The 15346-nt window shown below is 43.6% G+C and overlaps 1 protein-coding gene, 1 long non-coding RNA gene and 1 other non-coding gene across 14 annotated transcripts in view; 2 read left to right on the forward strand and 1 right to left on the reverse strand.

The window, feature by feature from the left end:
• The window catches only part of Tex14 (testis expressed 14, intercellular bridge forming factor), a 124077-nt gene that overhangs the window by 17961 nt on the left and 90770 nt on the right, over positions 1-15346 (forward strand). For all 12 annotated transcript variants that reach the window (XM_087570635.1, XM_087570634.1, XM_087570638.1 and 9 more), the window contains exon 2: positions 5547-5683. In XM_087570635.1, the coding sequence (XP_087426761.1) occupies positions 5548-5683 (136 nt within the window). In that variant the 5' untranslated portion in view covers position 5547. The remainder of the gene's footprint in view (positions 1-5546; positions 5684-15346) is intronic.
• On the forward strand, positions 189-352 carry LOC120095385 (U1 spliceosomal RNA). The gene has a single exon (XR_015632529.1). It is a non-coding gene; the product is annotated as a U1 spliceosomal RNA (small nuclear RNA).
• Positions 12634-15036, reverse strand: LOC134480850 (uncharacterized). Its single transcript, XR_015631912.1, has 2 exons — positions 14945-15036; positions 12634-12845 (listed from the first exon to the last, which is right to left on the reverse strand). It is a non-coding gene; the product is annotated as an uncharacterized LOC134480850 (long non-coding RNA).

The raw sequence follows: 15346 nt of genomic DNA on the forward strand, positions 1-15346 counted from the left end.
TTTTGTTTTGTTTTGTTTTTTGGACAGAGTATTTTCAGCAAGTATTTAGAAGTTTGTACTCTCATCTGTGTAATGTAAAAAAAACTTCAGTCTTGTAAGGAAAACCAAAAGAAATTGTAGTATAATTGACCGTAACTGTACAGTACATCGATGATTAGGGAGAGGTAATACTGTTGCCTGTACAACTCATACTTACCTGGCAGGGGAGATACCATGATCATGAAGGTGGTTTTCCCAGGGCGAGGCTTATCCATTGCACTCCGGATGTGCTGACCCCTGCGATTTCCCCAAATGCGGGAAACTCGACTGCATAATTTGTGGTAGTGGGGGACTGCGTTCGCGCTCTCCCCTGATTTGTTTGGTACTAAAGATAGTTAACAGCTGAACCAAAAGGCTAAAAGTGGCTTCTCCTACTTCTTACTTAGGCAGTGCGTTTTCATTTTAGGTCTTTGTTTTGTTTTATCAGTACTGGCTCAGGTTCTTCCATGACCTTTTCCCTCCTGAAGTTTATTCTGTCTATCTTTGCAGTTGAGTTCTCCCTATCATCCGTTTTAGTAGATACCCATTTTAGTTTCTGTCTCCCTGTAGTCTCTCTTGAATATTTTGTAGTCTCATAATGGTGTATTTTTTTCCAGTTAGTGCTGCATGCTGCTTAGTAGGTGCCCTAAGCAACAGTTTTTTCCTTGGCCTTCTTGTTTACTTTTTTGTACTTTTTTTTATTTTAATCTCTTTAAATGCTTTATGGCTAGAGGCAATATTTTAACACCCAAATTGAGGGGTGGGGCGGGACCTCTCTATATTTCCCATTCAAATTATTCTGAAAATATGCCTCTTTTTTAGTATCTGGTAATATAAGAGTAGAGAGGGGCATGGCGTTTTGCTATAAAAGCTTACACATATAGACAGTTGGTGCACTAGAATTCTTTTAAATCACTTCTCACATTTATTCAGAGGATTTATTTATTTATTTATTTATTTATTTATTTATTTATTATAAGTACACTGTAGCTGTCTTCAGACACACCAGAAGAGGGCATCAGATCTCATTATAAATGGTTGTGGTTACTGGGATTTGAACTCAGGACCTCTGTAAGAGCAGTCAGTGCTCTTAACCACTGAGCCATCTCTCTAGCCCCTGAGGATGTATTTTTAAAAATGATACTTCTCAGAAGTAACCTACAATCTCAATCCTCCCGACTGAAGGATTACTATATTTAAATTGTTTTTGAATTTTAATGTGGCTTCATTTTATATCCTTAATTCCTCTTACGTTTTGAATTTGAAAATGAAATTCATGTACAATAGAAAACTGGATTTAGCAAAAAATGTTTTGCTATAGACTCATAGGTGGGAGCTTGAGAGAACGTAGGCAGAGCTTGTATGAAGCAGGACTGGGTCTCAGAATGGAATAACACCGACCGTTTAATAGAAGGGCTTTATAAAGAACAGAAGCTGGGGCGAGGAATGGGGAGGGAGATGGCTCAACCATGAAATGCTTCTCAGTTTTTGTCATGTCTTCATGTACAAGTTCCAAGAAGGGTTCTCATGTGGGGAAGAGAGGTGAAGAGAAAACAGACTTCCCTGTGGTATCTTTACTTCTGGCCAGCACAGAACCAATGACATCTTTGCTTAAATATTTCTAGAATTAGGCAAGGATAGAACTGCCCACAAGGCCAATGCTTTTAGTCAAGAGAAAACTTTACATTAGTGGCCCTCCACTCTAAAACCACCTGGCCGCTTCCTTCCTGTTCTTATCAGTTACTTGGGAAGGTAACAGAGCTAGGCCAAGAACTTAGACTAAACTAGAACACAGCATACTATGTCTGTCATTTATTTACACAGCCACAGTAGTTCCTTTGGTATCTTAATCTTTCAGAGCTTATAGTCTTCCAATTATTTCTTTTTCATTATAGATACAGAGATAGGTAGGCAGGCAGGCGGGTGGACAGACAGACAGAGGGTGAGATGATCCCACATAGCCCAGATTGGTCTCAAATTTGCTGAATTTTTGGTTCTTCTGCCTCCATTTCCCAAATGCTGGGATTATAGGCACATACCACTATACCCATCTGTAGTGTGATTTGTTCCTGGGAGCCATGAGCAAATGTCTACTCGCTCACACTATCTAGAGAACTGATGAAACACTACAGTAGTGATGCCACCAAAGTTTAACTTGGGGAACCAAGTTTATTGGGGTTACTTACAGGAGCATAGATGACTCAAGGATGCTACACTACCAGAAGTCCTCCCAAAAGCTGGAACCCTGGAGCTTGCTATATGGCTTAAATGCAGCTGGACAGTTGGGAGAGTCTCCTCTGTATTAGCAGTCCTTGCTGCTTATATAACCTTGAGGAAGGAGGGAGGGGCTTTATGCATCTGACACGTTTGCTGAGGTTTTTGAGTTGTTTACTTTCTGAGTCTTGAGACTTCCTTTAGAATTTTCTGTCTTTAAAAATACTGTTATTTTGGGCTGGAGAGATGGCTCAGCGGTTAAGAGCACTGACTGCTCTTCCAGAGGTCCTGAGTTCAATTCCCAGCAACCACATGGTGGCTCACAACCATCTGTAATGGGATCCGATGCCCTCTTCTGGTGTGTCTGAAGACAGCTGCAGTGTACTCATATAAATAAAAATAAATCTTTATAAAAAAAATACTGTTATTTTATGTGTATGGATGTTTTGCTTGCATGTGTGTCTCGTGTGTGTGTGTGTGTGTGTGTGTGTGTGTGTGTGTGTGTGTGTGTGTTTGGAGTCATAGGAGGTCTGAAAAAGGCAGTTAACCTCCTGGAACTGGAATTGTGAATAGTTTGTGAGTTACCATGTGGGAGCTAAACCTGGGTCCTCTGTGAGAATAGTAAATGTTCTTAATTGCTGAACCATTTCTTAGAACTTGAAAAAAATGATTCTTAGTTGCATCTGGCTTCCTACATGGCTTAGGCCCATAGTCCCAGTATTCAGAGGCTAATGCAGACAGATTGCTTTGCGTTTGTGGCCAGCCTGGGCTACAGTGTGAGATTCCCCTCCCTGCCTTGTCAAATAAATAATAAGCCTGGCATGGTTATGCTTGCCTTGTAATCCCGGAGGTAAAGCAGGAGGATCTGGAACTCAGAGTATCTGCAGCTTCATAGCGAGTTCTAGGCCAACTTGAGCTACACTGGACCTTGTCTCAAAACACAAATAAATAAAACCTTCAAAACAACAGCAACAGGGTTGGGGATTTAGCTCAGTGGTAGAGCGCTTGCCTAGGAAGCGCAAGGCCCTGGGTTCAGTCCCCAGCTCCGAAAAAAAGAACCAAAAAAACAAACAAACAAACAAACAAACAAAAACAACAACAGCAACAACAACCAAAATCTATCTATGTAAGTAAGTCATGCCTGTTATCCAAGCACTTAAAAGGCTGAGGCAGAAGGATTGTCTGAAGCTATGCCTGAGTTGTCCAGCATCTTTTAGGCTAGCCTGAGCTATAGAGTGGGGTCCTGGCTCACTTTCCTGTTTTGGTTTTTTAGGGTTTTGTTTTTGTTTTTGTTTTCTGTTGCTGTGATTAAAAATTGTCAAAAGCAACGCCAAGGTGAGGGTTTACTGTGGCTCATAGTTTAGGGGTCTGACCTGCCAGTGCAGAGAATCCCTGGGAGGTGCTTGAGGTAGCTGATTTCATGCTGCTACAGTCACCCTGCAGCAGATACCTCACTTCCTCCTTTTTATTCAGCCCAGCATCCCAGTCCAGGGAAACAGTGCTGTCTGCCATGTGTGGGTCCTCCAGCTTCAGTTAGCCAGTCAAAATGATCTCCCACAGGTGCACACCTCTGAGAGGATTCTAGCTTCTGTCAGGTTAGCAGGTAATACTTTTCATCCCACTGCTTCACCCCAAAAATGCATCTGCAGTGAAAAGGTACAAGCTTTTTTTCTAGGCCTAATTCTGTAAACAGCAGCCTAACAACTGTTTGCATAGGACTCATCTTTGGTATTGCAAGTAATCTAGACAGCATTTTAAGTTCACTGAGAAGATATGTAGATTGCATGTAAATACTATTCCATTTTCTATTAGAGACTTGAGTATCTATGATACTGGGTTGGCATCTGTGGGGAGTCCTGGAGCCATTCCTCCTCAGATACTGAGGGTCAACTATGTTAATGAAGACAGTTTTCCAGCTATGAAAGAATCTAAAACTGGGTCTGGTGGTACATATCTATAATCCCAGCTCTTTCTGGAGACTGAAGCAGAAGGATTGAAAGTTGAAGGCCTGACTGAGTTAGAGGTAAGGCCTAGTGTAAGCAACTTTAAGTTCTGTCTTAAAAAGTAAAATAGCAGGGGCTGGAGAGATGGCTCAGCAGTTAAGAGCTCTGGCTGCTCTTCCAGAGGTCCTGAGTTCAATTCCCAGCAACCACATGGTGGCTCACAACAGTCATCTGTAATGGGATCTAATGCTCTATTCTGGTGTGTCTGAAGAAAGCTACAGTATACTTACATACATGAAATAAATGAAGCCTTTTTTAAAAAGTAAAATAGCAAAATAAAAGTAGGGGATACAGTATAGCTCAGTGGTAGAGCACTGCTAAGTGTGTGTAAGGAGTTGTGATCAGTTCCCTGTACCATCAAGAAGGAAGTGATCCACCCAGTGACACCCCACACCCAAACTTCTTCCAATAAGGTTACAAGGTCCAATCCTTCTAATCTTTTTGAACAGTTCCATTCTTGGTGATTAAGCATTCAAATATATGAGCCTATGGGAGTTGTTTCTTTTCTTTCTTTCTTTTTTTTTTTTTTTTTTTTTTTTTTTTGGTTTTTGTTTTTTGAGAGAGGGTTTCTTTGTGTAGCCTTGGCTGGCTGTCCTGGACCTCACTCTGTAGATCACCCCGGCCTCAAACTTAAAGAGATCTGCCTGCCTCTGCCTCCCAAGTGCTGGATTACTTATGGCAGGCATTTTTATTCAAACAACCTCGGGAGTGTAAGAAAAACTGTAAGAATTAAACTGGCAGAGGGAAATAGAAGAATGGTAATTAAGTTTGCTCTCGATGGTGCGAGCAGGCTTTTATGGACCTGTGTGTGCAGCTTTGCACCCTGCAGCACAGGCACAGGAGTCTGAGAGCAGTTTCTTGTGGGGGAGGGGGGGCGGCGCCTCACCAGACTCAAAAACTACTTTTCAGGATAAACTGATTTTTAAAACAGCAGAGTGGGGGTTGGGGATTTAGCTCAGTGGTAGAGCGCTTGCCTAGGAAGCACAAGGCCCTGGGTTCGGTCCCCAGCTCTGAAAAAAAGAACCAAAAAACAAAACAAACAAACAAAAAAAAAAACCAAAAACAAAAAAAACAGCAGAGTGGGAAATAGATCAAATTGCCTGTTTTTGTAGCCTTTGGGCTCCTGGGTGTGTGGTGGGGGTTATCTTTTTCAGGGAATTCCATGGATGGCAGATTTCCTGACATTTTGATTAAGGGTTGTTGTTTTGAGGGGATTTTCCTTTAGGAGAAGGAGAGAGGAGAAAGAAAGCTCTTGCTTCTTTGCCTTTGTGAGGTATGAGAATAATGTGTTGCTGGTTCTCTTTTCAACAGAATGTCTCGGGCAGTTCATTTTCCAGTCCCTTGTCCAGTGCTGCTTGGCACCTTAACAGATGACTCCTTGGAAGCTCAGCTTCATGAATACGCCAAACAAGGGAACTATGTGAAAGTCAAGAAAATCCTTAAGAAAGGTAAATACAGTGTTAAGATGACAGAGGCAACAGGACTCCTGTTTCTGAACAGTGTTTGGTTAAAACAGGGCCAAGGCTGGACTTGGTGGCTCACACCTTTAACATAGGCATTCAAGAGGCAGAGGCAGGCAGATTTCTCTGTGAATTCAAGGCCAGCTGCCTCAAAAAAATGGAGTTGGAGGCCAGCCAATCTATACAATGAAATCCTATCTAAAAAACAAAAATACCGGGGTTGGGGATTTAGCTCAGTGGTAGAGCGCTTGCCTAGCAAGCGCAAGGCCCTGGGTTCGGTCCCCAGCTCCGAAAAAAAAAAAAAAAGAAAAAAAAACTTTAATTAAAAACAAAAATACTGTACTCATATACATAAAACAAATAAATAAATCTTTAAAAAAAACAAAAAAGAACCCCAAAACAAACAAATGCCAACAAAGTTCTTTTATTTTATTTATCTTTATTTTTATTATTATCAAAACAAACAGATGGGACTGGGAGCAGCTCAGCAGGAACGGTGTTTGCTTGCAGTCCTGGGGCCCTAGTTCCATCCTCAGCGTCCCAGAGAAAGCCAGGGTTGTCAGCACTGTTCCATAATCCTGGCACTGAGGAGTGGCTAGGATCCACAGTCAAGCTGTCTAGTGAATCAAGGCTAGCTTTGTCTCAAAAAACAAAAACAAAACAAAACCAAACCAGTTTCTGTAGTTAAGAGTACATACTGCTTTTTCAGAGTACCCACAAGAGACAGCAAGACAGCTCAGGATAGCTTTGACAGTAACTCCAGGGAATCTGACACCTCTGTCTCCCATGGGTATCTGGGCTCCTTTGCTCACTTAATCCCAGCACTCAGGAATCTCTGTAAGTTTGAAGTCAACCTGACCTACATGTCAAACATGAGGATAGCTAGGGTTACAGAGAAACCCTGTCTTGAAAAAAACCAAAACAGACAACATAATAAAAATAAAACCAGAACTGGACAAGCCAAATAGAAAAGAAAACTGGGTGCTGAGTTACAGGTGTGTGCCACCATGCCTGGCTTCTGGAATCTCTAGTTTCCAACAGGAGGGTAACTGTCACTTGAATCATTGTTCCAATGTAGAATGCTCAATGTAATTACATCGAATCAATGTAATATTATGTTTTTCGTTTTGTAAATGTATTCGAAGTTATACATGCCTGTCTGAGGCAAGAGGTGACAGACCTGGAATTACAGGTGGTTTTGAGCCACCTGATATGGGCGCTGGGTAACAAATTCTGGTCCTCCAGAAAACCATTTCTCCAAATTCCAATATATTGCTTTTCTTTAGCTTTCTTCAGAGTTTCTCCCTCCCTCCCCAGGTGGTTTTCCTATGGTGTGTTTTTTATTTCCCCTTCTTTCCCAGGTCTTTTTCTCTGGACTGACCCTTTTCTTGTTCTAATGTGTGTGCAGGTATAGTTGTGTGTGGTGAGAGTGCACAGGAGGTATAGTTGTGTAGTGAGAGTGCACAGGAGGTATAGTTGTGTGTGGTGAGAGTGCACAGGAGGTATAGTTGTGTGTAGTGTGAGTGCACAGGAGGTATAGTTGTGTGTGGTGAGAGTGCACAGGAGGTATAGTGTAGTGAGAGTGCACAGGAGGTATAGTTGTGTATAGTTGTGTGTAGTGAGAGTGCACAGGAGGTATAGTTGTGTGTAGTGAGAGTGCACAGGAGGTATAGTTGTGTAGTGAGAGTGCACAGGAGGTACAGTTGTGTGTAGTGAGAGTGCACAGGAGGTACAGTTGTGTGTAGTGAGAGTGCACAGGAGGTATAGTTGTGTGTGGTGAGAGTGCACAGGCACAGGCGTCAGGTGTTCTCTGTCTTCCTTCCTCCTTTAAGACAGGATCTCTCCCTGAACTTGGAGTTCGCCTTGCTTTTGGGAAGCCAACAAGCAGCCCTTCTGTCTCTCCCCCTCCTGGGTTACAGGTGTTGTGGGATAGTGCCTGCCTTGTTCTCAGTTCTGATCTTTGTAATGGTAATACAAAGAAAAAGAGGCCCTGTGTTACAGAAGGACCGAGGAACAGTATGGAAGGAAAAGAAACAAAAAACGCCTGGTTGTTGGTGTTCTGGGAAAGAGGGATACTGAAGGATGAATGAGGGCCTTGCTAGCAGCGGGGGGACCAGCTCTGACAACTGAACACTGACTGGCAGCTTAGCAGAAGCCCTTATTATTGTTTCACAAAAGGAACCTTAGCAAATCAATTTCCAAATACTAAAACCTCTGACCTGATCTAGGGGTTGTCTGAAGGAATCCTTACCTCAGGAGTTTTCAGCCTTTCTGAGACTTACTGGTTTGCCTGGTGTGTCTCTGGATGCAGTTAGGAAAAGGGTCCGAGAATCCTTAGGAGCATTAGGAGCAACCCATACAAATCTCAGATCAATCACTGACTATTTACAAACGCCTAAGGAGGTGCTATCATTCCAGAATTCATGCCAGATTCAGTGGCTCTGCTAAAATTCTGCTACATCTGGTCCTCATGTTCCTACAGCAAGCTCTCCTAAATGCTGAAGCAGCACTGCAGACATCCGTCTTTTTTTTTTTTTTTTTTTTTTTTTGGAGCTGAGGACCGAACCCAGGGCCTTGTGTTTGCTAGGCAAGTGCTCTACCACTGAGCTAAATCCCCAACCCCAGACATCCGTCTTTTAAAGACATCTATTTTAATGTCGGGGACTGCCTCGGACCACCCCAGCCAGGTGTGGAGGTCCCTGGAATGAGGGTCCTCAAAGACTAGGTAGGTAAAGATTTGGTGGTGACAAACAAAAACAAACACAGAGGCAGTTTGAATCTGAGTGTATTCCACAGCTCTCAAGCAAGGGTTTTTATGCTTAAAGAAACAGGTATTACAACTCTGAAAAGATGTGTTCAGTGAAGCAGTCCAGTAGAACAATTATCATATTAATTTGGCATAAGAAAATACAAAATCATTCAAGTATTACAACTTCTAAAAAGTGTGTTCAATGAAGCAGTCATGGATGAAGCAGGTAACGTCGTTATCACTTGGCACAATAAAGCACAAGAATCACTGGGTGCTGATGGCATACTTGCAAGAGCAGGTTCATAAGACCTTTCTGGGCACTTATTAGTAAAGTATAATTCCTAAACAAGTTGGTACATTTTTATGGGCAATCATTATCTAGCATTTAGTATAATTTAAAACTATTTTTAATTCTTCTCTTAAAATAATGCTTTCTTTACCAATATGCCAAGCCCACCTCCAACAACACACGCATACAAAAATCATTTGTTGTTGGAAAAGTTATGTGTCTTACCACTATTGTGTGATTTGTAAATGATTTGTGAAGTAAAACACCTACTTCTCCAGATATGAGGCCATAAAGTCCTAGTCTAGGCTCTCAGGAACATCTCATGAATAAGAAAGAGAATAGAAAAAGATAGGACAGACAAATTGCCTTGAGAACCATGGCTCAGTATTTTTCTCCGGTCAAGAGTTCCACAACCGGTTCCAGGAGGCCTCCTTCTTTTGAAGTTTTCGCTTCAGTCTGTGGAACTTGTCACATAGAATCTACTGGGGTTGGTGTGGCAAGGGACATTCCTCCTCTAAGCCTGCCGGCTGGGTTGGTTAGTTGGGTAGGAGACAGCCACACAGTCCTCAAGAGCTGAAGAATGAGACTGGAGACAGTGCCATCTTTGTAGGACTGGATCATTGCCCTTTGGGGACTGGCTTAGTGGTTTATTGTCCTTACACATTGAGACATAGTGAAACTGTGAGGGAAAGTCTCCATGCAGTAAGTCTCATAACAAAGCTTCAGGGCTGGCTACACTAAAATTTCTTTGCAAAGAACCAAAGCTCTTGTGACCTTTTACAATAAGAGTAAATTTTTGGGCTGGTGATAGAGCTCATGACTAGGACCTAGTCCAGTGGTTCTCCACCTTCCTAAGATTGGTGTGGTGACCCCGGCATAGAATTTTTTTGTTGCTATTTCAAAACTGTATTTTTGCTACTTTGATGAATCGAAATGTAAATATCTGATATGAAGGCTGTCTGATTATGTGACCTACAGTTTGGGAACTGCTGGCTATGAGGAAGGGTCTGGGTTAGCATAAGGATAGATTCTGTTGGTGAATGCAAAATACGCACATGGGGCCTTTCTCACAAGGCTGTGTTCTGTTTGCTGAGAGGCAGAGCTCAGGATATGGGGGTCAGGTGGAGGCGGCCTCCTAACTGATGAGCAGAGGGTCACAGGTTGTTGGTCACTCCAGCACTTCAGGGGTCAGGCATCATTCATTCCCTGGCTTTGAAGAAAATAACAACCCTGGTGTGATTAACCCCTGGTTTCTCCGAGGTTTCTTCTAAGCTGTGCTTCATAGGTGTATGAGTGTTTTGTCTGTACACCGGGTGCTAGAGGAGACAGAAGATCCCCTGAAACTGGAATTGCTGGTGCTTGTGGCTGTTATGTGGTTGCTGGGAATCAAGCCTGGGTCCCCTGGAAGAGCAGCCAGTGCTCTTAATTGCTCAGGCGTGTCACCGTCCATACCTCCCTTCTCGAGAGTTTTCATTGTGCAGCCCAGGCTGGTCTGTCCTCAAACTTAGTGCAATCCTCTTGCCATCCTCTCCTAAGTACAGGACGATGTATGGACATGTTCCACCTCACTTGCTCTTCAACTTGGATTCTTCTTTGATTTTTCCCTGAGTACCTGGCCTATATCACATCCAGTGATAGTCTGTCTCTGTCTCTGTCTCTGTCTCTGTCTGTCTCCCTCTCCCTCTCCCTATAGCTTTTCCTTCTTTTTTTTTTAACATCAAGGAATTCAGGATTTACTGGAGAGACACACAAATCAATTAATGATTAAAGCACAATACAGTAACAACATTCACATTTATGACAGAAATACACACAAAAATGTTTATCTATGGGTCCTTACAGAGCTCTCCTGTTTCTCATGACCATCCTGATTTGTGTTGTTTTATATATAAATATATATTAATATGTATATTAATATATATTAATGTGTATGAGTACACTGTCACCATCTTCAGACATAACAGAAGAGGGCATCAGATCTCATTACAGATAGATAGTTGTGAGCTAGCATGAGGTTGCTGATATATTGATTATATAGAAATTAGAATCTTTCACTAAATTGAGCAACCACTTTGCCATGCCATTACTTTCTCAGTTGCTCTGCTCCATTCTCAATTATGTCAGTTCTGAGAGCATACTTATGTTAGACGTTCCAGCATGGACCCACAGCCCTCAAAGCCAGTTTGCCTGGTCCTTGAACAGCTTGGGTCCAGGGGTGCTGACGAGGGGAGACAAGAGAAAAGAAGAAATGAAAACTTCTAAAGAAACAGCAGACACATGGACACAGACTCCCTGAGATGGAGGAGTTCTGCACGTTGATAACACACAGCTGACCAGGGAGAGGGGTTATTGCATACAGCCGAACAGGAAACAGAGCTATTACAGATAAACAAAGAGGAGGGTCTAGCTAGTCTATGTAGGGGCACACCGTCAGCATTCAAACTAGGACCTGAGGAAGGCTTTGCCCCTCTCTGAGCCTCAGCTAAGGAAAGCTTTGCCACTCCCATGGGGCTGAGGCTTTTTGGTCCTTCACATGGCTATGCCCATGTCAGATGTTCATTTCCTTCTTCAGTCTTTTCCCCTTCTCCGTTCTTTAAAAGGGATTGTTTATATTGACCGTCAGCTCTGGGAATCACCTTTCCTAGGTGGGTAGGTACTGCATGCTACCAATTACAGCACTGGGGTCTCAAAGGAAGGGGAATCTTAAGTTGTAGCTCACCCTGGGCTACATAAAAGACACCGGTGTCCAAAAAAAAAAAAAAAGTAAAAAGAAAAACAAAAAGACCTAAAGCCAGTTTGATGCCTCATGTTTGTAATCCCAGCATATGGGAGGTATAGGCAGGCCGATCACCATAAACCCAAGGACTGCCTAGGTAAAGAGTGAGACACAGCCTCAAACTACACCCTATAGCCAAAAACCAAAGACTTGCAATTATGATACACTGTCACAGCCAGGCAGTGGTGGCTCGTGCCTTTAATCCCAGCACTGGGGAGGCAGAGGCAGATGGATCTCTGCCTGGTCTAGAGAAGGATTCCCAGGGATCCCTAGAGAAACCCTGTCTTGAAAAACAAACAGAAAAGCACACTCCGTGTCACGTGTCACATGCCTGTCCTAGCAGCTACATGGGAGACTGAACTGAGATAATCACTTGAGCCTGTAAATGGAGACTAGCAGCACAGCAAGATCCCTTCATACATGAAAAAGCAGAGACCTCCATAGTGGGCACTCAGGATAGGTCAGTGGGTAGACTAGGTCACCTGGCCTGACTGTGTGAGTTGGAATCCTTAGAACCCAGATGGCTTCCAGTGGCATGCAGTGTTCCTACAGTGAGAGATGTACTAGGGAGAAAAGAGTCCCTGGAGGTTTGCAGACGGGCTAGCCTATCTGTGGTAGCAAAACAAGAATCAGTTTTAAACAAGGTAGACTGTAGGGCTACACCCGAGTGGCACATGTGCGTCCGTGGTTGCAGTCTTAGTTTCTGTAGTGAAGAGAGACAAAGCCCAAAACAATTTATAAAAACGTCTAGTTGGAGCTCGCTTACAGTTTCAGAATCTCGACCATCGTGGAGAGGAGTGTGATGCCAGGCATGCAGTAGCTGGGACTTTACATTTACAGCGAGAGAGCTTACTGGGAATGGTTACCCACCACAAGTGACACACTTCCTCCAACAAGGCCATACTTTTTTTTTTTTTTTGGTTCTTTTTTTCGGAGCTGGGGACTGAACCCAGGGCCTTGCGCTTCCTAGGCAAGCGCTCTACCACTGAGCTAAATCCCCAACCCCAAGGCCATACTTCTTAATCTTTCCCACAGTTGTACTCACTAGGGACCAGGAACTGAAACCTGAGCCTATGTGGGCCATTTCGATTCAAACTACCACACACAAAAAGCCAAAAACAAAATTTAAATACACCCAGTTTAGTAAAAGCACTAATTGATCTGTGCACATGCACATAGTAAGATAATTGGGGTCTCAAAATATGTGGTGGTTTGCCAGAGTGGTGCATGCCTTTAATTGCAAACTCAGAGACAAAGGCTTGTAGATCTCAGTGAGTTCAAGGTCAACTTGGTCTACATAGTAAGTTCCAAGACAGTCATGGCTCCATATTAAGACCTGTCTCAAAACAAACAAAATACATTGTGATCACTATTATCTGAAGAGGTCAAGGAAGGCTTACAGAGAAGTAATAATTAAATAGCATTGTTTTATTAACTTGCTTAATTATCATTTTTTACATTTATTTATTGTGTATGTGTTACACCAAGGACAACTTGGAGTAATTGGTTATTAAGGGAAGCTAGGGATATGATTGGTCGAGGCGCAGTATGGTGCAGGGGAAAAGGGGTGCCTCTGCTGGCCCATACTGAGGCATTCCTTCCCTCTGAGGTATCAGCCACGCAAGGGTATAGTATAGAATAGAGTATATTTAGGGCATGGGGAGTGGAGTTGGGGAAGTGGAGACAGAGAAAGGCAGTGGAAGGGGGGAGGAGAAGAGGAGGAAGAAGATGAAGAGGAGGAGGAGGAGAGGCTGGGCAGATGGAGAGAGGAGGGCGAGAGGAATGGGGAGAGAAGGGACAGAGAAGGAAGAGGGTAAGAGAGTAAGAGGACAAGAGAGGAGGGGGCAAGAATCCCCCCCCCTTTTTTTCTTTTTTTCGGAGCTGGGGACCGAACCCAGGGCCTTGTGCTTGCTAGGCAAGCGCTCTACCACTGAGCTAAATCTCCAACCCTCAAGAATCCCCTTTTATAGTGAGTCATTCATACCTGGCTATTGCCAGGTAACTGTGGGGGCAGAGCCTAGAAGAAATGCGTTTTCTGAGAATCAAATGTGTTTTCTGAGAATCAAACTCAGGTTTTCAGTATTGTTGGAAAATGCTACCCATAGGCCCTGATTTATTAAGGAAAAGTGAGAACAGTTCCCAAGGGTGGGAAGAGCTTCAAGGGAGGAATGCCCCTTTAATTATTTAAGAGGATTTATATGTGTGTGTGTGCACATGTTTGTGTGTAAGTGTCCATGGAAGTCAGAAAGGGCTATCAGATCCTTTATAGTTAAAGGTAAAAGCATTTGTGGCCTGCCTATTGTAGGTGCTAGGATATGGTTCTCACTCCCCCCCCTGCCCCCCGTTGGTATGGAACTTAGTGTGTAACCTAGTCTGTCTTCAAACTCGTGGCTAACCCTGTTTTCAGCCTCCTGAGTGTCATGACCCAACATGTCTAGCAAATTAAATCTTAGAACATGCTAGAGAGATGTTCAGACTCATGTGCTAGTGCAGCATCTACTCAAAGAAAGACCAAGGTATAGCATGTGTGTTGAGGGGTGGGCGTCTCAAAAGGTGGAAAGTGAGTGGGGTGTGGTGGAACAGCCTTTAATCCAGCAGCTGGGAGGCAGAGGTAAAGAGATCTCTATGAATTCAAGACCAGCCTACTCTACAAAGGGAGGTTTAGACCTGCCAGACCCTGTCTCAAAAGCAAAAAAAAAAAAAAAAAGGGAGAATGAAGAATGGAAAAGTCTTCAATATTGAAGGGCCATGACCAGAGAGACCGGAGTTTGTATGGGAACCATCTTCAGATGTAAAATATATGGGAGGAGACAAAGGTATGGTGGACATTTTCTCCACACACTGTCAACATGTGCACATAAACCAGAGGAAGATTTTGCCATCTCTTTTCCCATGAGTTTGAGTGGTTCTTGTCATGGATGTGCCCATGTCAACAGCACACGTTCATTCAGGACTTAATTCACTCAGAGCTTTCCTCCCCACAAGTAAGACCTGCTCTTATTACCAGACAGAAAAGAGACCCAACTTTTTCAATCTGTTGTGAAACAGATGTCAGGCAATGCAATATCTATAAGAAAAGGAAATAACCCTTCTACTGGTAAAATGATAAAAGGGAATGACAGATTAAAATAGTGATCATCAAGTATGTATCCAATAATTGCGCTAGTAATTACCATGTGGCCAGTTCGCTTTGTCTATTTTCTCTCTTCTTTCAAAATAGAAGAAATCTGGTATCTCTAAATGCTGATTTGTTTATGATCTTTTTAGACTGGATTTTATGAAGCTGCGACTGGCTTAAATTCCTGACCCCTTGTCTTTATCTCCCAAGTGCTAGGATTGCAGCAGTGAGCTACCATTGCGCTTCACCCACAGAGTTTATTAAATAGGGCTTGCAGCCCTTGGATTGCCACCATTTTCCCCACGTTTGTTCCTCACCCAAGGCCTCTGACTTGGGCGCTTCCGGCTTGAGGCAGCGTAGAGGCTGAAGACGGGCACCGCCGCAATCGCGATCGGTCGGGGTCGCGAGTGGCCGTCAGTAACGCAAGACCCGTCTCAGGCGGAAGTGGGACGGGGCAGGAGAGGACTGTAAGCCGATTGGCTACTCGGCAACCGTATGCTAATCGTGGTGACAGTTTGCCTAGTGTAGGGACACTAGCGAGTCAAAATGCCTCGTGGACTCCGTATGGAGAGGTGTCAGTGGGTCAGAGAACATGTGTCCGTGTGGGCTGCCGTGGTGTCTGAAAGCGGCGGCGACACGGAGAACATGGGGCGTCTGGGCGAAAGTCGCCGTGACTAAGATGCGAGGGCGCTTGGTGCAGTGCGGCGATGGCGGCTGAG

Source organism: Rattus norvegicus, chromosome 10, assembly GCF_021556685.1.
Source record: "Rattus norvegicus strain SHRSP/BbbUtx chromosome 10, alternate assembly SHRSP_T2T, whole genome shotgun sequence".
NCBI lineage: Eukaryota > Metazoa > Chordata > Mammalia > Rodentia > Muridae > Rattus > Rattus norvegicus.